The sequence below is a fragment of the Ambystoma mexicanum genome, chromosome 8 (genome assembly GCF_040938575.1).
Source record: "Ambystoma mexicanum isolate Mex_15411 chromosome 8, UKY_AmexF1_1, whole genome shotgun sequence".
NCBI classification, from domain to species: Eukaryota; Metazoa; Chordata; class Amphibia; order Caudata; family Ambystomatidae; genus Ambystoma; species Ambystoma mexicanum.
The window spans coordinates 296,347,720-296,369,021 of NC_090929.1; the positions used below are offsets into that span (position 1 = coordinate 296,347,720).

Genomic DNA, 21,302 nt, shown 5'->3' on the forward strand with positions numbered 1-21,302 from the left:
GCGGGCCCCGGCTCCCGTGTGACTTTTGCATAAGCAAGACCAGGCACGGGCGCTCGAGCGCCGTACAACACTCGTCACGGGTGGCCCCGCCCCCAACAGCTGAGCGCATATTACACGAGCGCAAAAGGGAGAGCGCCCCCCCCCCGAAACGCCGTGCTGTGAAGCCCACAACACACGTGTGCCCTGCACCAGGGGAGACACCCCACAGCAGCAGCCCAGCACACGCGTGCCCTGCATCCAAGGGAGGCAACCCACAGCAGCAACCCACAGGACACGTGCGCCCTGTACCTGGGGAGGCACCCCACAACAGCACAGGCCGGATACCACACCAGGTAGAAACGCTGACGCCAGCACACACAGACCACGAGTAAGCACCTCTACGTCCTAAGGCAGCAGAGTCATGTCGGACACTGCAACGACCCCGGCGTCCTCGTCAGGAGGTGCAGGACAAGCGTCTGGAAGCGCTGACACGGCACAGGACAACAACCCACAGGTACATCAAGAAGGTGCCGCTCAAGTCATGCATATGCCCAACCCATTTGAGATCAGAGATACGTCTAACCTGGGGCCCAGATGGAGCATATGGCTACGGGACTTCAAATTCTACACTGGGGCCATTGGCTTGACAGACGACACGAGGCTGAAGAACACCCTGTTCATGGCGGTGGGACCAGCGGTTAGAGACATTGCAGGGGAGTTGCTTGATGTGGACACCGTCACGTATAGCCAACTAAACACCAAGCTGTCTGAATACTTCGCACCGCACACGAACGTGGATTACGAGCGCCACATGTTCCACATAACAAGACAGGAAAAAGGGGAGTCCATAGACAGTTTTGTGATGCGCCTACGCATCAAACTAAAACATTGTGAATTCCACAGATATTCCAATGAAGAGGCGCTCAGGTCCCAAGTGATAGCTGGATGCCTCTCTCAGCCTTTCCGCAAGCAACTTCTACAAAAACAACGCTCACTAGAGGAAATCTTGGCACTGGCCCGCATGGAAGCAGCGGTAGACTCGCAACTAGACAACCTCGGCAAGGTGTCCATCCATCAACCCAGCGAAACCGCGGAGTCCATCAACAAGTTATACACCCACCCGAGTCAGATCACCAAACACCTTGATGCCACGTGCTTCAAGTGCGGCTACGAATATCCGCACTCTGGCACGTGCCCGGCCATAGGGCAGAAGTGTGCCGCGTGCGGGGGTATGGACCACTATAGGGCCATGTGCAAGAACACCCCTACCCTATCAACGCCCAAACACCGATACCAGGAAAGGCGCAGGCCCACACCACAGAGTCCGCCCAGGCCACCAGCGGACAGGCAACGGCGGCGAAACAGAAAAGACGACAGTGACCGCAGAAGTCGCTATACACGCGAAGACAAAAGATCATCCGAGGACACAAGAAGATCGCACAGGCGGCGTTTCGTAAGATACGTGGAGACTCGATCCCCCACCAGCACCGACACCCTCTCGTCAGAGGAAGACCAAAGAAGAAAAGGATACGTGTGGGCCCTAAAGGACAACACGACGGCCATTCAACACAGCCTCATCCTGACACTCCAAGTGAATCACACTCCTCTAAAATTCCTCGTGGACACCGGAGCGACGGTTAACATTATCAGCGAAAGCGCATATCAATCCTTGACCGCCCCACCAAAGATTCGAAAAGCCACAGTGGACATATACCCCTATGGATCCACGACACCCCTGCCATGCAAAGGCGTGATCACGGCCACATGCACACACAAAGGACACGTGGCAAAGCTCCAGCTATATGTGCTAGACACCGAAGCCAACAGTGGCTGCATACTGAGTTTCCGGACAGCAGTTGACATGGGGCTGATACATATCCTATACCAGTTGATGGCCCACAAGTACTTCGCCAAGCCGGACTCAATTGAACAATCATTCCCCAGACTCTTCACAGGTTTGGGCAAACTCCGCAACCGTAAAGTGCACCTCCACATCAACCCTCAGGTCAAACCGGTAGCCCAACACTACCGAGGCATCCCGTTCAACATCCAAAGACAAGTAGAAGAGGAACTGGACAAGCTCATCAAAATGAACGTCATAGAACCCGTCTCAGGTCCGACACCATGGGTGTCACCCATCGTCCCCGTCCCAAAAAAATCGCCGGAAGGATCCATACGGCTATGCGTCGACATGCGCAGAGCCAACACAGCCATTGAAAGGGAGCGTCATCAAGCACCGAGAATCACAGCCATGATTCACTTACTCCATGGGGCGAGGATATTCTCCAAATTAGACCTCACAAAAGGCTACCACCAGATAGAAATAGCACCAGAATCCCACTACATCACCACGTTTGTCACGCATCTCGGCCTATTTCAATACAAACGGCTCAGCTTTGGCATATCATCGGCCGCTGAAATCTTTCAAGAGGAGATCCACAAGGTGATCAGGCACGTCCCCAACTGCTTAAATTATTCGGACGATGTCCTAGTATACGGAAAATCACAAGAGGAACACGACCTGGCCCTACACAGAGTATGCCAGGCACTAGACGACGCAGGGCTCCCCCTAAATATAGCCAAGTGCGAATTCTCCAAAGGGTCACTGCGGTTCTTCGGGCACATCTTCTCAGATAAAGGCATGAGGCCCGACCCGGAAAAAGTGGAGGCCCTCAACTCAGCCACACCCCCCGTCAACACCACTGACCTCAGATCGTTCCTGGGGTTGGCTAGCTACTGCTCCAGATACCTAAAGGACTATGCCACCGTCAGTAATCCCCTCCGACTTCTCACCAGAAAGGACATGCCGTTTACCTGGTCAAAGGAATGCCAAGCAGCATTCGAAGCGATACGGAATGCCATCGCACAGGCGGAGGACATGGCATATTTTGACGCCAACCGTGCCACCGAACTGATAGTGGACGCCAGCCCTGTGGGTCTGGGCGCCATATTGACGCAAAAAGACCACAAGGAACCACAGTCCACTCACGTGGTAGCATACGCCAGCAGAAGCCTGACTAACAGGGAACAAGCATACTCTCAGGCGGAAAAAGAGAGCCTCGCGGTTGTATGGGCCTGCGAATACTTTCACCTATTCCTTTTCGGCAAGGAGTTCACTATCATCACGGACCACCAGGCGCTACTCACCATCTATGGCAGCCCAAAGGCCAGCATGCCACCAAGAATTGCCAGATGGGGACTCCGGCTGCAAGATTACAAATTCACCATACTACACCGGCCAGGAAAGGAAGAAAACCCAGCGGACTATCTCTCCCGCCATCCCATGCCCACCACGACGTCCCAACCGTCCATAGCAGACGCGTACATTAACTACATCATTCACCACCTACAACCGCTGCCGGTAGGTTGGGCGGAGCTGGCTGCGCAGTCTGAAGCAGACCCGGCACTGCGAATCGCCCGGCACTGCCTTCAAGTGGACAAGGCGCCCCTCATGAGACAGCAGGCCAGGAATGAAGCGGAAACCACAAAAGAGGACGTCAAGTGGCTAGATCAAGTCCGCGACGAACTGACCGTGGTGGAGGACAACATCATACTAAAAGGCTGCAAGGTCATCGTCCCGAGAACTCTCCGGGAGAGGATCATACACCTAGCCCATGAAGGACACAGGGGCATAGTCGCCACAAAGCGCCTCCTGCGCCAGAAAGTCTGGTTCCCCCAACTTGATCTCCTGGTGGAAAATATAGTGGGAAACTGCCACGTCTGTGCTCAAGTCGCACCCCCGCCTCACCCGAACCCCCTACAACCCTCACCGCTACCCAACAAAGTGTGGGAAGAACTGGCAATAGACCTATTCGGACCACTGAACAATGGGACACACGTGGTTGTACTCATGGACGAGTACTCAAGATACCCAGATGCTCAGATAGTAGAGAGCAGCGCCACAACGTGCGTCATTCCAGCAATAGACAGGATGCTCTCTGCTTATGGCATCCCCAAGATCATAAAGTCCGATAATGGCCCCACATTCATCAGCCATGATTTTCAAAAATTCGCAAAATACATTGGGTTTCAACATCGACGCATAACCCCCCGGTGGCCACAAGCCAACGGCATGGTCGAGAGATTCATGGCCAACATAAAGAGAACGCTACAAATAGCCCATGTACAGAACAAGCCGTTCGAACAGGCCCTCAATCAACTCCTACGAGAATACAGGCACACTCCCCACAGTACAACGGGTGTATGCCCGGCAGATCTAATGTTCCGAAGACCGATCGCCACGCGATTACCAGAGGACCCGAGACCACAAAGGCCAACACCGCTCGAACAAGAAGCGCAAGTGAACGACACCGCCAACAAAGAGAAAACCAAGGAGATCACGGACAGGAAAAGGAGGGCCCGTGAAAACACAATGCAACCAGGAGACGAAGTGTGGCTAAGACAACCCAAGAACAGGAAGGAGGAAGCCACCTTCGCACCCACACCATTGATCGTGACACACAAGAAAGGCTCCATGGTCACGGCACAAAGGAGGGATCACTCGACGATAACCCGGAACAGCTCGCACTTCAAACGAGTCACACCGACGCCGGCAGACCCCTGGACATGGGACCGAGACAGCGAAGAAGACAGATCACGCGAAGAAGCGTATCAGGGAGATGGGGAAGAGTCCGAAGGCGAGGTGCCCCGCTCCCCACCTGCCAGGGAGGAACCGACACCGGCCAAGACACTCCGCCCACAGAGGAGTCGCATGAAACCAATGCGACTCATCGAGGAGATGGGGTAAGAGAGGGACCAGTTAACTAATGGTTTAAAAAAGGGGGAGATGTCAGGTCGCCCCGCATCGTTGTGTGGGAGGGCCCCGTTTGGGTCCTCAGGACATTGACGTCCCGGACGTGACGTCAAGGGTGAGGGGGAGGGACAAGGGAAATTACGGCAGTTCCGCCGAGTGTTTAATAAAGAAGGTTGACCCCGGATCAGGCTCCGCGTATTATTCCGGCGTGCGCCGGATTCGCCGCGTGGACCCGCTACGCTGAGAAGTAGGGATCCAACACTGCCCAGCAAGAATCTCGCAATCGTGACTGTCCATTCATTCCCCGACAACCTAGAAATACCGCATTTAAACTAAAGTTAAAACAGGGGCTCAAATTGCTGCTGTTCGTCAATGCACAGCAAGGTCAAACAGTCAGACTTACCTGATGGAGCAGGGATTGTGAGGGACAATATGGCACTTGTAGAGATACACTGACAATAAAATAATATATTAGCCCAATTACTGTTAAGTAAAATGACATGTGTTAGGAAAAAAACACATACATACAATGTCGAAAAGGAAGGTGCATAAAGAAAGAATGTGCTGCAGGACAGTGCTACCAAAGTGGGTGTTCTGTCCTGACAGGGTGTCCTGAGAGTAGTGTTTTGCAAATGTGTGAATAGAAGCCCATGCTGCCACTTGACAAATAAACTGAGTAGAGACTTCCCTTTGCAGTGCCGAAGTGACAGCCCTAGTTGAATGTGTTCTGAAGCACTTAAGGGATGTCTTTACCCGCCATAGAATCGTATTCAGAGACACATCGTAGAATCCATCTTAAAACGGCCTGTTTTGTTACTCCCTTGCCCGTCTACGGACCAATGTTGCCCACAAAGAGCTGATCTTCTAGCCGGAAAGCATTCATTCTGGCGATGTAGAAGGTCAATGCTCTTCATGGGTCTAGCCTATGTAGCCTCTCATCGTCCTTTGAGAGATGAGGTGGTGCGTAATACGCTGGAAATCAGACACCTCCCTAGGTAAGAAGGCAGGGCACACCCTTGGCCTTTGAAAAAGTTATGAAGGGTAGTTTACAAGATGGAGGCTCGAGCTCACTCACACTGCGTGCAGATGTAATAGCCATGTGGCAGGCCTTCTCCTGGTGAGGAGCCTGAGAGTGCAAAGGCTCAAAGTGCAACCCGATTAAAAAAGTCAGTACCAAGTTCAGATCACGTGCCTTCACCACCAAGGGAGGTAAAGGTATTTGTTACTCCTTTCAAGAACTGCATAACAATAGGGATCGAAAAGAATGACCCCTGCTCGGGTATGCACTTGATGATAGAAATTGCCCTAGCTGTAAAATGTCTTACATTGGCAGTGGTACAGAGAATTTGTTGCCAGTCTCCTGGCTGAAAGCAACACCTCCATTATGTTCTCCGGGCAGTACCAGTCCCTCAGCATTTCAGAAGCCAGGCATGCAGGATGAGGGTATCTATGCCTGGATGAAGAACAAAGCCTCTCGCTGGCAAGAGCAGTTCTGCTCTCTGGTGAAGACGCAACAGAGGAAAGGTGACCATGTCCAGAAAGTTTGGGTACCACGTCCTCCTGGCCCAATCTGGGGCAATCGGGATCATGGTTGTCCGTACCTCTTCAACCTCCTGATCACTTGTGGAATGACAGGGATTGGTTGGAACGCATCCAGTAGAGGACATTTCCAATTCAGTGCTCCTCTCAGGAGAAATTCCCTGGAGCAGAAAAGTTCACACTTCCTGTTGGAACTGGATGTGAACAGGCCCACATGAGGGGTTCCCCAAAGGGAGGGGAAGTCCTTTTAGAGAACTTCAAAAGGACTTCCTAGCATAGCTCCCATTTGTGGGAGACCAAGTGCTGCCTGCTCAGGATGTCCGCTGTTTTGCTTTCCATCCCGGCCAAGTGAACTGCAGACAAGAAGATCTTGTTCTGTAAAGCTTAGGATAGGAGCTTGCTTAGGCATTAAATGCCACTGCCTGTACCACTTGGCTATCGTGAGTGGGCTGGTTGGAAAGGAAGTTCAGGTCAGAGGATGGTGGTTTATACGTGTTAACCAGATCCTTGAGTACTGCTAGCGCTGAGCAGGGTCTCTTCCATTGCTCTAGCAAAGGTTCTTAGATGGCAGCATGAAAGGGCACTGCAGGTTCTTCCTGTGGCCCTCTGAAGTCATATTCTGTGATCTCTTCAGCAGGGGGGCTCGAACACAAGGCATCAGGGATCTTAGCCACCATCCTTCTGTAAGTAGCTTCAGGATGGGCATGAGGATCCAGCTGTTCAAACTTCACTTCTGGAGAGGTGTCCAGAACGCGGGCATCTTTGAGATTTATAGCCAATTTAGTCAGCCTGTCCGCTTCTATGCGAGGACCCACTTTCTCGATGACTTCCAACACTTTTTGACGGAATTTCTGCCACTTTTCTGCCGAGGTGGATTTAAAATGGAATTGTACCTGCCTGCCCTATGATGCATATCTTTGTCTTCTCTTCTTCGTTTTTGACAGAGAGGAAGACGCATCTCGGGATTCGTTCTTAAAAATAAATCATTTTTGGTGTTTCTTGAACTTTTCTTTCATTTTTCCAGCAATCTATCAACCATCTCTGAGTTTTTTCCCTCATCAGGCCACAGTTTTGAAGGGATTTTTTGCTGGGTGAGTTGGATGCCGAAGGCCACTGTCATATTTGGTCAAGAACTGCAATCGGCAACAGCATGATCGATATTGAGGAACTACAGACAAAGCTTGTGAGGGTCAGTCAGGGACATTTTGTTGTCACAGTCTCGAAACCTCTTGAAACTAGAAGGTTTCGGAGTCTACATATTTGTCGTATAAGCAAAGAATTATTGAGTGCGTCAGAGGACATTTTCTGAGGCGTTGAGTATAGTTCCCGAGAAGTGTGCTTAGCATGCAGAAAAATGGTACTGAGGTTACAGGGTGCAGTGCATGATATTTGCACCGACTCCCACGTCATTTCCGGGCTCAATGATGAAGAGCGCTGAGGAACCTTGATGCCAGGGTAGTAGGGCGACCCATGTTGTCAAAAGTTTCAGAGATCTGCAGCCGCAGAAAGAATATATCTAAAATGAGAAAAGACAATTTGCCAGGAAGTGGTTGACTGTGTACCACACTGCACAAGTACCTCTGCCCTTCATCACAGGAACGAGCACACAAATCTCCAAAAGGGTGTGCCTTCCCTTTCTTCCTCAAAAGTCCACCAGGCTCAATGTTTTTAACTATTACGTCTACATGCACAAAAATGTCTCTTGTTAAGGCTTCTTTGTAGCAGGTAAAATTAAACTATCAGCACTAAATATGCACAGGGATCCCAAGGTATTGTGGCATCTTTCAAATGAGAGCCCTAAGAATATGCTACAAATCACTGGAGTTACTTTCTTCCGTCTGTTTCTACTGGATATTGTACATCAATGCTGCTATTCTATGGAAATGATGTATGTACTATTGCTTGCGTATTGAACTATACTTGTAATCCAATAGGCAACCCCTTCGCACCTCATGTGCCGGAGTCTACAATCAATGTATTTCTACAGAATTTGTGTACTTGTTAGTCGTGTGGCTCTATGATTGTAGTGATTGTAGTGGAGGAACACGTACAACCCCTTCTCACCTCAGGTATCTAAAACATAGAATCAATGCAATGTCTGCTGTATTAGGCTACTTGCTGTTAATTCTGTGGCTCTGTGACTGTAGTGGCTGAGAAATGATAGTCCATTCTCACCTCCTGTCCCGCAGGGACTAGTGTCAATGTAATTTCTGCAGTATTAAAGAACTTGCTGTTATTCCTGCTGCTCTGTAAATATGGTGCCTGAGGGTGGAGAGACCCCCCTCACCTCCGGTGCCAGAGATACTACTTTCAATCTAATGTCTTCAATATTAGGGAACTTTATTTCCACCTGTGGCTCTATAACTGTGGTCCCTGAGGGCAGAGAGCCCTTTCCTACCTCTAGTGCCCGAGAGACTAGTGCATGGGCCTACAAACTGTGGATCTCTAGATGTTTTGGACTACGACTTCCATGATCCCTCACCATGAACTATGCTGGTTTGGACTAATGGGAATTGTAGTTCAAGCTTCTAGATAGCCAAAGGTTGCAGACCCTTCATGTGTCTATGTAATGTTTGCTGTATTAGTACACGTCATGTTATTCCCATGTCTCTATGACAGTGGTACTTGAGGGCCGAGTGCCCCTTCTCACCTCCTGTGCCTGAGGGATAATAGGAGGGACTAGTGTCAATGTAATGTCTGTAGTGTTAAGAGAGCTTTCTCTTACTCATCTGGCTCTATAGCAAAACAAAAGGAGTGTTGAAAGTTTAGAATACATCTTAACCTCTGGCATTACTCTGGGCAAGCCTCCAGACCATCTTCTCGCCTTTCAGGCCATTACAAAAGGGGAAAGATCACAGCAAATCAGGCTTGGTCCCACCCCAAAAGAGGCAGTCCAGCCATCACTTTTTTTTATTTCAGCTTGTCTCCCTGTGTGAGAGAGGGTATGCCCAGACGTGGGTCCCTTGCTTGCTGCGCAATAGGGACCCAAGCTGCACCTCACTGAGGAGGCACAACAAGGCTGAAACATGCCTGGGGTGCGTGCAGTGGGGACCTGGCCTAGCAGTTTGGCCAGGGCTGCTCCCATTGGTGGCAGTACCTGACTGATTTGCATATGGCTAGAACCCTTTTGCAATGGTGCAGACGGGCTAAAACCGGTGGTGTGGAAGTTTGCCCAGAGCAATGCCAGTGGTTCAGATTATTGAAAACCTTCCACCCATCACTTTTTTGGTTTCCTCTGGCTCTATGAAAACGACAGTTGTACTAACTTCCGCGACACTATGACTGTGCTGCCTGAGAGCAGGCAACCCTTTCCCACTGATCAATGTGTGCAGTATTCGAGAATTTCTTGTTACTTCTGTGGCTCTATGACAGTGGTGTCTGAGGGCAGAGAGCCCTTTTCACCTCCCGTGCTCAAGGCACTAGTGTCAACGTAATATCTCAAGTATTAGGGTAATTGCTGTTGCTTGCTCGTATCACTCTATAATAGTACCTGACAATGGAATGCACTTTCTTATTGCCTGAATCTAGAAGCAAGGAAATATCTGCAGTTTTACAGTACTTGTTTGGGTATCAGGTAATAATATCCCTATATATATGGTCACTGTATATTATGTCACCGGGAAAAGGTTGTGGCAACATCATATAGGTGACCATATTTATAGGGTCACGGGGGGCTGGATTGCGGGGAGTGTCGCACTCTCGCTACGAGAAAAAAAAGGATTTGGAGGTTGCGGGGGTGTCACCCGCATGTTCCATGTAATAATGTCCCCCCTAAAAACGGCCATTTGTCTGCGATTCTTTTGTATGGCGATATTTTTGAGGGGACATTATTACAAGGAACCCTTATTTGTTAGTCCTGTGTCTCTATGACTGTGGTGCCCGAGGGCAGAGAGCCCTTTTCACATCCTGTGCAAGAGAGACTAGTGTCAATGAAATCTCTTCAGTATTAAGGATGACTGCTTCGGTACCCCTTGTGGCTGTATGACTGCAGTTCATTTGACCATTAAAAGATTATGTTGAAGCTTGCACAAAGTCGAATCATGCATGCAGTAAAAAGATAAATGCTTGGTACCTGAGACATGCCTCCTGGTTGTGGGTGGGCCTGATCTCTGTTCGATTTGTTTTGCTTGTAGAAATCAAATATCATGAGCGCTGCGTAGACCTTCCCTACAGTCATCTCCTCTGCTGCTTGTTGAAAGGGGGGTGTGCGAGAGGATGACAGAAAGTAAAGGGATAGAGAAAGTGAGAGATGGTCAGAGGGGATATAGAATTAGGAAGTGGGATGGAGAGGGTGAGTCATAGATACATTGGTATAGCAAGAGGTACAGAAACACAGAATGGGAGAGTAAGGCAAAATAGAGAGAAAAGGGGAGACAAATGGAGAGAGTGGTTGCGAGTCAAAGAGATTTGTAGGAGTTAGTAGAAGACGAGCGAGACATATGGAGCATAATTGAGAGAGCAAGGCATTTTTGGTGAGGCAGAAAGGCATTCGGAACAAGTGGGAGAGCCAGTGAGATTGGGTAGATAGCAGGAGAAGAAAGGTGGAACAGTATTCACATAGCAGAGAAGATTAGTGGAGCAGCAGGCAGAGGAGAACGAGAAGAGGGGTGTGTGGGAAGAGAGCGTGAGACAGATGCCACAGAAAAGAGGAATTTGATATTCATAGGAATAGGCGATACAGAAAGTTTCACCCACAAATCGTAGAGGAGGAAAAGTACAAGGGAATAAATAAAACACTGTGTTAGAGACCTTGTGGTAAACAAAACATTAAATATGATATGATGGCTCCTCTATCTTTACGTTTCTACAGGGGTTGTCGGGTGGGAGCAGACGTTATAACTGCCCAAAGTGCATCATTGAGCTTAAATGGGGAGTAAAATTGCTGCTGCAAGAGCAACTAGATAATCATGTTAAGAAGGCACTCGATAACTAGTTACCACATATCTAGTTTACAGGGGCCCAAGATGTAGCTAATGAAAGAAAATCTGGTCAGTGGAATCATTGTCTAAGCATTACCTTGTCAACCAGGAACTTCAAAAGAGACAGCATTTTTAACATTGCCTTCAGAAGAGATGACCAGCATTTCTATAACAAAGACTTTTTTTTAATCAGTGGGTTTGGGATTCCCCAGCCATCAACATAGGTGCATTACTATGAATGGGCCTCAACATTGTGAAGGCATGGTCGGCTAGTAGGGCATATTTATTCTACCCCAACACATTGGAATAAGAACATCTCACAGACTTTAATATAAAAAGAGAACATATATTAGTATGGCATATGAGGTAGGTATCCATGTCAGTTGTGAAGAAGTGGAGAATTAACTGCAACGAATTTGGTGGTTACCTGTGAAGTTCAAATTAATAGACAGAGACCTTTACGAATGAAAGAGATCTGAATGTGAATTAAAACAAGTGAGATGTATTAAGTGATGCTTCGAGCGCATCCAAGTGAGCGCTGAGGAATATCAATTGTGCTGGTTTGCCCACCCAATGCGACATTCAACCTGCTGAACCCACTGACAGTGAATGTAGGTTGTTGCCTTCACAGCTGCCCGATACCACCACTGGAGGAACCATCTTCTTTTAATTCCCAGTGTGTGCTGGCTTGCACGAGGCAGCAACCTAAAAGGGTGTGTGGCCTGTGCAGTTAAGGACAGTGAGGCAGTGGCGGAAGACAGGAAGAATCATGGGTAGTGAGAGGCAGCAATGGGGAAGCTGGAGGGTATGGCGGCCTGGGAGAAGAGGCCCCCTTTTAAGACACAGTTGGATGACAGCTAAGGTGTTTGGGAGCTAGGGAGAACAACAAAGCAAGGGACAGGGGCCACGAGGGGCAAAGGAAATTAGCGAATTTGGCATCTAAACGATTAGGGGAGTTTGACGAGGGGGCCATGGGAAATGTGTTCAGTGGGTGGCAGTCGACAGGAGAGGACATCGATGAAAGGGTAGTTGGCAGTGACACAAAGATCCATTATGTCGCACTGGTGCTTACTTGGCACTTGCATCACTTACGTTTGTGAGGTGGCACCAATAAATCCAAGGTCTTCTGTGGCAGACTGGGCCAAACCGAGGTGATCTCTTTCCGGAGCTCAGCATCACACCTGTGCTGGCCGAGTCCTCCTGGTGGAAGAAAAAAGAGCACAAATGCACTTAAGGGTGATGTTATGGAATCAATACTGCAGCATGCAAACAGTTGTCTCTGTGTTCTGGTTTTTGACATTCCCCCGAAATTGGTCCCAGCGAGTCTAATAGTCCACGTGGACTTGGCTACAGTCCTGGGATTGTATTTAGCTGCCCTTAAGAAGTTTGTGATTTCAAGCCATACTTTCTAGAATTGGGGTGTATGGGTGTGTATATGTTTGCTTGATAGCTCTTCCTGTCTCTCTCCCCCTCGCCACCCAAACGCATCCTGTCACACAGTTCCACCTGGGACCAAGAAAGACACCAATAGCGTATATGATGCGATGCCCATCTCCGTAGGATAGCTCAGGGGCAACGTGCTCGCCTTGGAAGCAAGACGACACAGAGCAACACAGGTTCAATCCACGGTCCGCACTTAGAAACCTCTGGGTATTACGCACGGTATAAATAACCTATCATATCATATATCATAGTTCTGAATTTTTATTAGGGAATTTATCACAAGAATGGGAATCTCAGATGAAATTGGAATCTTCTGAACTAATACAAAGGTCAAGATGGTTCTGCTTAAAGGGGATCGGGTGCATTGCTCTACAGTGAACCTCCGGTTGTCCAATGTCTCTTTCTCAGGATGCGGGCACTAGGCTTCCTGGCGACTCAGATAATTATTCCAGTTCACACGGTTCACAAAGTGGTTACATCATCCATCCTGGCATTGCAGGCTAAGGTTACCCGAACCCTTCTTCTTGGTCTGAATTATGTATATATATATATATATGTTTTCAAAAGAACTGGCTGAGCGTCAGTTATGCGAGGAGCACTCTACTTCATACCATGCTTCAAAAATCAGTCCGTCACCAGCAAACCCGTGATGGCTTCTTTACTAGTTAAAATACAACATTCTAGCTTCCCAGAAAAGTCGACGCGTTTCGCAGCGTTACTTGCCGCTTGCTCACCGATATATATATATATATAGATATATATATACATACACAACAGAAGCCCCAGCAGGGTCTCCTAAAGCAAATGGTGCCCGAGTACAAAGATGGCGCCACCCTTGTTAAATATTAGGCAACAAAAACGCTCTGTGCACCATAAGAAACCATAATGGTGCTAACAAGACTGTAGAAACAACTCTAGCAGTCGCCAGGTAAAGGTGCAAAAATGTTCTTCTGTATTTTTATTTCATGATGAAAAATCAGGCAGAGAAAACCTCCAGAACTGCCATGCAACTGCCACACGTTCTACTCCTAACAGGGTTTGAACAGGCACTTTGCCTCCCTCTGATGTTGTTACCTGTCCTTCTGCTGCTCCCTGATTCCTAACTTCTAGTCTTGACTTCCACTCTGATGAGCTGATGTAATCCCCTCCTCCTGCAACCAACCTTCTTCTTATGTTACCACCTCCTCTATTATTCCTGCAACCCTCACTGTCTTCTCTGTCTTTTTCTCATCATCTGATGTTACCACCTGTTCTTTGACTACTACATCCTCCTGTCCAGTCCTTCCCTCTGTTGTTACCACATACTCCTACCCTCCCTTACCTTCTGATGTCACCACCTCCTACATGACCCTCTTAACTGTTACAACCTCCCCCGACTCCTGAATGTTGCCACCTCTCCACTCTCCTCTGTCTCTCCTGTTTCTTCTTTCAATGTTCTCCAGTCTCCAACTATTGCCAAACGTGAGCCTCTTGCTCCTGCAACCAACAATGAGCAACTGGGTTTGGGAGCGTTTATACTGTGTTCTTGTTCCTGCCTTCCGTTGGGTGGGACATTTAGTAAGGATCTGGATCTGCGATTTGTGAGTGGATGTCCTCCTTGAGTGTGCCCAAGGCTGCCTTGGGCTCAAGGGGCTGAACCACTCATATAATTGCCCTGTATGCCACCTGGTTTGAAGCTTTCATTCCCATTTGTTGCCAGCGCAGTACTGAGCACTTTGATGCTTCCAGGGTGTGGTTTAGTAGCAAGAAACACGCTTTGCAGCTTTCAGCAACCTTCACTGATAATGTAGTGCTGTGGTATGGGACCAGGCCATCAACAGGGACCTGCACTGGACCATGGTGATATTCTCCTGCCATGTGACAATAACCAAAATGGGGTGACAACGGAATCCTCCCCATAATGCCTTGGGCCCAACATCCACAGGCTCAGGGTGGAAAAAGCTTCACGAGTAACCATATTGCTCGTCCCCACAATCACATGGGTGACAATCACAGTACCGAAAGGTACATTTATTGTGATTGAGCCTGGGACCCCTTCTTAGTTTGGCGTGAATAGCCAAGGAAATAGCTCAACCATTAGCTCAATCGCCAAAGTTACCTATTTCTGGGCTGTGTCACTTGTTTGCAATGGCTGGCAAAAGGGAAGGAACAAGTTACTTACCTGCAACTGTTGTTCTCCAGCATGGGTCTGGCATGGATTCACATGCTCATGAATATTCCCCGTCGTCAGGCTGGGAATCCTCGGTAAAGAAAAAACCAGTATCAGTTTCGTTTCTGATCTGTCTTTCGTAGTAATAACCAATCACTGGTCTCTGCGTCATACTGACCACAGCCAATGACTGCCCTCTACCTAAGCACCGCCTCTGGCAGCCATCTTCAGATTTGGAAGCACGTGAAGTGGCAGTATGACCAAGTGAAGAGCCGCAGAGGGGTAGGCGGGAGGGTTCGCATGTGAATCCATGCCAGACCCATGCTGGAGAACAACAGTTACAGGTAAGTAACTTGTTCCTTCTCCAGCATGGGGTCTGGCATGGATTCACATGCTCATGAATAAAGAATACATAGCAGTACACACATGCACAACCACGGGAGGTGGCAACGGCTCAACATTAAGCAGTACATCAAACTCAACATTAAGCATCTTACCTCCTCACCAGGCTCACCTCAGGCGAACAGGTTGCGCAGCACTGCTTGGCCGACCCTGGACTCCTCCCTGGAATCCCGATCGACGCAGTAGAATTTCGTGAAGGTGTGCGTCGACCTCCACGTAGCAGCCCTGCATATGTCCAGCAGGGGCACACCAGAAAGGAACGCCGTGGTAGCTGCGATCGCTCTGGTGGAATGGGCTCTCGGACGGCCAGGCAGCGGTCGGTTTGCCAACCGATGACAGTACATGATACAGCCGGAGAGCCATCTGGAAATGGAAGCCTTCGAGAGAGCCTTCCCCTGATTGACAGGTCCAAAGTTCACAAAGAGTTGTGACGTCTTCCGAAAACACTTCGTGCGGTCCACGTAGAACTTCTGCGCTCTAGCCACATCCAGCGAGTGCAAAGTCCTCTCAGCCGGCGACGAAGGCGACGGGAAGAACACAGGCAACACCAAGGGTTCGTTGAGATGGAAGTCCGACGGTACCTTGGGCATGAAGGAGGGGTGCGTCCTGAGCACTACCCTCGTGTCGTGAAAAGTCAAGTACGGGGCCTTGCATGAAAGGGCCTGGATCTCTCCCACCCGTCGTGCGGAGGTGATGGCCACAAGAAACGCTGTTTTCCACGACAGAAACTTCAACGGGGCCGAGTGCAGAGGCTCGAACGGAGGTCCCATGAGCTTGGTCAGCACCACGTTGAGCTCCCACGCCGGGGCCGGAGCCTTCACCGGCGGGAACGATCTGAACAGTCCCTTCATGAACTCTTTCACCAGACGATGAGACCACAAGGACGTCCGGCCCGTGGTTCTGGTGTATCGGGAGATCGCAGCAAGATGAATCTTGATGGACGCGTGTGCCAGTCCAGCTTTGGCCAGCGTCAGCAGGTACGGCAGTACCTGGGGAGCCGTAATCCGTAGAGGGTTAATCTTCTGTGCGTGGCACCAGACAGAGAACCTCTTCCATTTGTGTCCGTAACATTTAAGAGTCGAGGACGCCCTGGCCTTTGCAAGAACCTCTCTGCAGTCGGCCGGTATGTCGTATCCTCCAAACTCTAGCGCTGCAGGAGCCAGGCCTGCAAGTTCAGCGATTTCGGGTCGTGGTGGAGGATGGCGCCTCCTTCCCTGGAGAGAAGATCCGCGACCACCGGCAGCTTGATTGGCGGGGACGCTGACAAGTCCAGAAGGTCCGGGAACCATATCTGCCTCGGCCACGCAGGTGCGATGAGGATCATCCTGCACCGTGACCTCTTGAGCTGGTTGACGAGCCGGATTAGCAGTGGCAAAGGAGGGAACGCGTAGAGGAACAGGCCCTCCCAGGGGAACGAGAAGGCATCGCCCATGCTCCTCGCCTGGGGAAACCTGCTGGCGAACCTCCGGCACTTGGAGTTCGTCGCCGTCGCGAACAGGTCGATCTGGGGTGTGCCCCACCGTCGGAAGAGGCGATCCACTAGATCCTGCCGTAGTTCCCACTCGTGGCACGAGCGCAGCTCCCTGCTGAGTGAGTCGGCGATGGTGTTTTTTATCCCTGCCAGATGAAACGGCACCAGAAACATCCTTTGGGCGACGGCCCAATGCCACAGGTCCTGCGCTTCCTTGGACAGCGCTGGGGACCTGGTTCCGCCCTGTTTCCTGATGTAAAACATGGTGGTGGTGTTGTCGGTGAAGATCCTCACCACCTTGCCCTTGAGGGACGGAAGGAAGGACCTGAGGGCCCAGAACACTGCACGGAGCTCCAGGACGTTGATATGGAGGGACTTCTCCGTCGGGAGCCAAAGGCCTCTCACGTGCAGATTTTCGGTGTGCGCTCCCCACCCTTCCAGGGAGGCATCGGTGGTCACTGTCTCCTGGTGGTCTGGGGTCTGGAAGTCCATGCCCGCCGTCAGATGCGTGCGGTTGCCCCACCACCGGACCGCTCGGCGGAAACTCTCGTCGAGTGTGATCCTCTCCTCGAAGCTGCCCGTCGTTTGGATCCAGTGCGCGTCCAGGAACTCCTGCAACGGGCGCATCCGGAGCCTGCACATGGGAATGAGGTAGATGCAGGAAGACATCATTCCGAGGAGGGACTTGATGGACCTCACCTTGGCCGCGTCGGAAACCAACATCCGCTGTACCTTGCCCAGGATGGACCTGGTCCTTTCCTCCGACGGGGAGGCCAGAAGAGACACTGTGTCGAGCTTCGCTCCCAGAAACAGTGCGTTTTGCGCGGGTACCAGGTGAGACTTGGCGTAGTTCACGGAGAATCCCAGGTCTGTGAGAAGTCGGACGGTCCTTGCCGTGTGATCCACGGCGAGCTCCCTCGTCTTGGCTCGGATGAGCCAGTCGTCCAGGTAGGGGTAGACGTGGATCCCCTCGCGGCGCAGCTGCGCCGCCACCGGTGCAAGGCACTTGGTGAATACCCTGGGTGCCGACCGTAGTCCGAAGGGGAGGGCTTTGAACTGGTAGTGACGCCCTTGGACCACAAACCTGAGGAATTTTCGGTGCCCCTTTAGGATGGGAATATGGAAGTAGGCATCCTCCAAATCCAACGACGACAGGAAGTCTCCTTCCTCCAGCTGACCCAGGACGTGCTGGAGGGTGACCATCCGGAACTTTTGCGCCTTGATGAACTTGTTCAGACGTCGCAGGTCCAGGATGGGGCGCCATCCCCCGTCTTCTTCTTCACGAGGAAGTATCTCGAGTAAACTCCGGAGCCCCGAAGCCTCTTTGGGACGAGTTCGATGGAGCCCTTACTGAGCATCGCCTTTACCTCCAGGAGAAGTTGAGGGACGTGAAGTTCTTTCCTGGCCACGGGGGGGACGCGCGGACACCTTCTTTGAAACTCGAGCGCGTGGCCCCGGGCCAAGGCGTCCAGCACCCAACGGTCGGTGGAGATGGACTCCCACACGCTGACGAAGCTCGCCAGCCGGCCTCCCACCGGGGTGCTTCGGTGGGGGCCCGACCCCACGGTCGGTTCAATCCTGCTTCGACGAGGCTTTGCCGCCTTGACCTCCTTGGCGACGACGGCGGGATCCGCCAGACTTGCCTCGTCCTCTGTAGGCCTCCTGAGCCGACAAGCGGGCCGCTTGACGGTAGGTGGAGAAACCGCCGCCGGAACTTTTGGAGGCGCCCTTGCCTCCGCTGCTCCGAAAGGGCGTCCGTCGTTGTTGCAACTCCAAGGGCCCGGGCCGTCTCGGTGTCCGCTTTAATGGCCTGAAGGGAATCGTCCACTGTTTTCCCAAACAGGTTGTTCCCATCGAAGGGCATGTCCAGGACTCTGGTCTGAACGTCTTGACGGAAGTCCGTAGCCTTGAGCCATCCACGCCGCCTAAGGCAAACGCCGTTGCCCAACTGGTGGAACCCAGTGTCGGCGATGTCCGTCGCAACGGTAATGGCGTGGTCCGAAGCCACCTCACCTTCCTGCAGGATCTCCAGGGCCTCTGCCCTCTTGTCGTCCGGCAAGAAGTCCAGTAGGGGAGCCAGTTTGTACCAGAGCTCCCTGTCGTAGCGGGCCACGATAGCCAAGGCGTTGGCCACTTTAATCGTCGTCGCCGCAGACGAGATGACTCTGCGTCCCATAGCGTCCAATTTCTTTCCCTCGCCGTCCGGTGGGGAAGTCGATGTGGAGGCCGCACCCCCCCCGCTTTTTTCCTGGCCGCCGCGGAGACGACGGAGTCCGGGGTAGGCTGCGCCCGGAGGCACAGGGGGGCCGTGTCCGGGACCCGGTACTTCTTCTCGTACCGGTCTCTTCTAGCTGGCGTCGTGGAAGGGTTCTTGAGGAGGGTGAGGCCCTCATCCCAAATGTCGTCCAATAGAGGCACTGAGAGGACCATCTTCCTCTTGGCCTCGCGCCGCTGATAAAGGAAACCTTCCTTCTTCTTCTCCTCAGGGCAGAGTTGGAAAAGCTCGGATGCCCTGGTGATCATGGAGTGGAACGATCCAATCTCGTCGGGCGGAGAAGCCCTGGTGGGAGGCAAGGACGGTACATCCTCGTCGTATACCTCGTCGTCCGTACCCGTCGCTGCCGTGTCAGTCCCCGTATCATCCCCTCGGGTGGACGGGGAGGAGGGCTGGAAGGGGCGCGACGGCTGAAAAGGAGGCGGAGGGTGGATCCTTCTTTTCTTGGTAGGGGGAACACCAGAAGGTCCCGGTTCTGGGTCCCCCGACGGGAGAGGTTCCGTCGGCAACGGTAGTCTCGTCCTTATCTCTGAGCATAAGGACTGTATAGCCAACAAAATGGCCGCCGAGTTGTCTCGCGGCGCTGGCAGAGGGGAATCCGACGGGCGATCAGGGGCCCCGTCGGTACCCTCGACGATGTCGTCGTCACCTGCGTCGGGATCCATCCCGACGGGCCGGTCTTCTTCCACGCCGAGCCCGTGGCTTAAGACTTCGACCAGCTCCTCCTCCGAGGTTGAGGCCGAATCTACGACGACGCCCTGCCCCCCCTTTTTCTTCCCCACGGGGGATTTCACGGGGGTCCTATCGATGGGCACAAAAGAGGACTCCCTCCGAGGTGGCAGGGAGACTCTGAGCCCCGAGGTCGCCACCACTGGTGTAGCCTCCACAGGCTGAGCCAGGGCCACCGCGACAGTTTCGATAGAGGGCTTGGCCGGATGGATTAAGGCCTTCACCACCCTAGGTGCGCTCACCGCCTTATCCTTGAGGGGGGGACACTGCCTCGCTCCCCCTCCGCCTTCGAGCTCGACCGGGGCCTCTCCAGGAGCTTCGCCGGGTGCTCGGCCTTCCTCTTGCCTGACCCAGAGCGTTGGCTCGTGGTTGATGGTGCCGGGGAGGGTGCGCCCTGCCTGGCGCCCGTAGAGCCCGACCGTTCGGCGCTCCCGGTGCCAGCGGATTCGCGGTGCTTGGCCTTATGTTGGACCCCCGTCGCCGGGGCGTCCTCAAAGGTCTTAGAAGACCGCTCGGCTTTCTTCCTCTTCTTCTCGCCGGACGGGCTCTTCCCTTCCAGCCAGTTGGCGAGACGTTGATGGCTGTCCTTCATGGTCCGCTCCGACATGTTGCCGCAACACGCACAGTCCTTCTCCACGTGCGTCTTGTCCTCATGTAGGCAGTAAAGACAAAAAGAGTGTTCGTCCTCCTTGAAGACGTTCTGCAGCTGACATCCAGGGCAGACCCTGAACAGCTTTCCGGGCGTCGAGCTCCCCTTCTCCTGGGCCATGACCGGGCCTGAGAAACTTCTGGAGTCCTCCAAAAGCGTAGCTCGACGAAATCTTCACCCTTGAGGGGCGCAGGTGAATCCGACGCGGGTCCCCGTTGATCGGATGGAGAATCGGTGGAGCTTGAGGCTCTTCTGACCGAAAAAACGAAGTTTTTGAGAAAAAACGTGAAAAAATAGCACTAACGCTCGAGAGCAATAGCACGAGGATCCCAACACATGAACGTGCGGTAAAAATCTGAAGATGGCTGCCAGAGGCGGTGCTTAGGTAGAGGGCAGTCATTGGCTGTGGTCAGTATGACGCAGAGACCAGTGATTGGTTATTACTACGAAAGACAGATCAGAAACGAAACTGATACTGGTTTTTTCTTTACCGAGGATTCCCAGCCTGACGACGGGGAATATTCATGAGCATGTGAATCCATGCCAGACCCCATGCTGGAGAACTGGCCAATTGCCTTATGTGTGTGATTTTACTGCACTGATGGGAGATTTTCCTCTATTTTACCATATACAGTGTGAGACTGCATTTTAGCCCATAGCCTCTTACTTTGTTGAGAAGGTCATTGACAAAACCAGCTGATTGTGCAGTTTTCACACACATTTTCTGATTCCCGCACAGTGCAGAAACCCTATGGGGGGAGTGTGAATGTGAATGTTTCCTTCAGAGTTCAGGAAATCGGAAGCCTATTACCACTGATCAGTATTCTGAACCCAGCAGATATGCTGGCTCCCTGTGGATTCTGCAAGCTGGTTCTATAACTAAGAAAAGAAGGAACAATCCAGTGAATTTAATTAGCAATGACGGGCACCATGTTTATCATAGCAGCCACCATTTTAGATATCTGTCTTGTGTGCATAAGGGGATTCACTGCAA

The 21,302-nt window shown here is 51.6% G+C and overlaps 1 protein-coding gene across 5 annotated transcripts in view; it reads right to left on the reverse strand.

The window, feature by feature from the left end:
- Window positions 1-21,302, reverse strand: part of CACNA1B (calcium voltage-gated channel subunit alpha1 B) — a 2,298,664-nt gene that overhangs the window by 196,931 nt on the left and 2,080,431 nt on the right. For all 5 annotated transcript variants that reach the window (XM_069609698.1, XM_069609696.1, XM_069609700.1 and 2 more), the window contains 2 exons: window positions 12,283-12,390; window positions 10,344-10,456 (listed from right to left, as the gene is read on the reverse strand). In XM_069609698.1, the coding sequence (XP_069465799.1) occupies window positions 10,344-10,456; window positions 12,283-12,390 (221 nt within the window). The remainder of the gene's footprint in view (window positions 1-10,343; window positions 10,457-12,282; window positions 12,391-21,302) is intronic.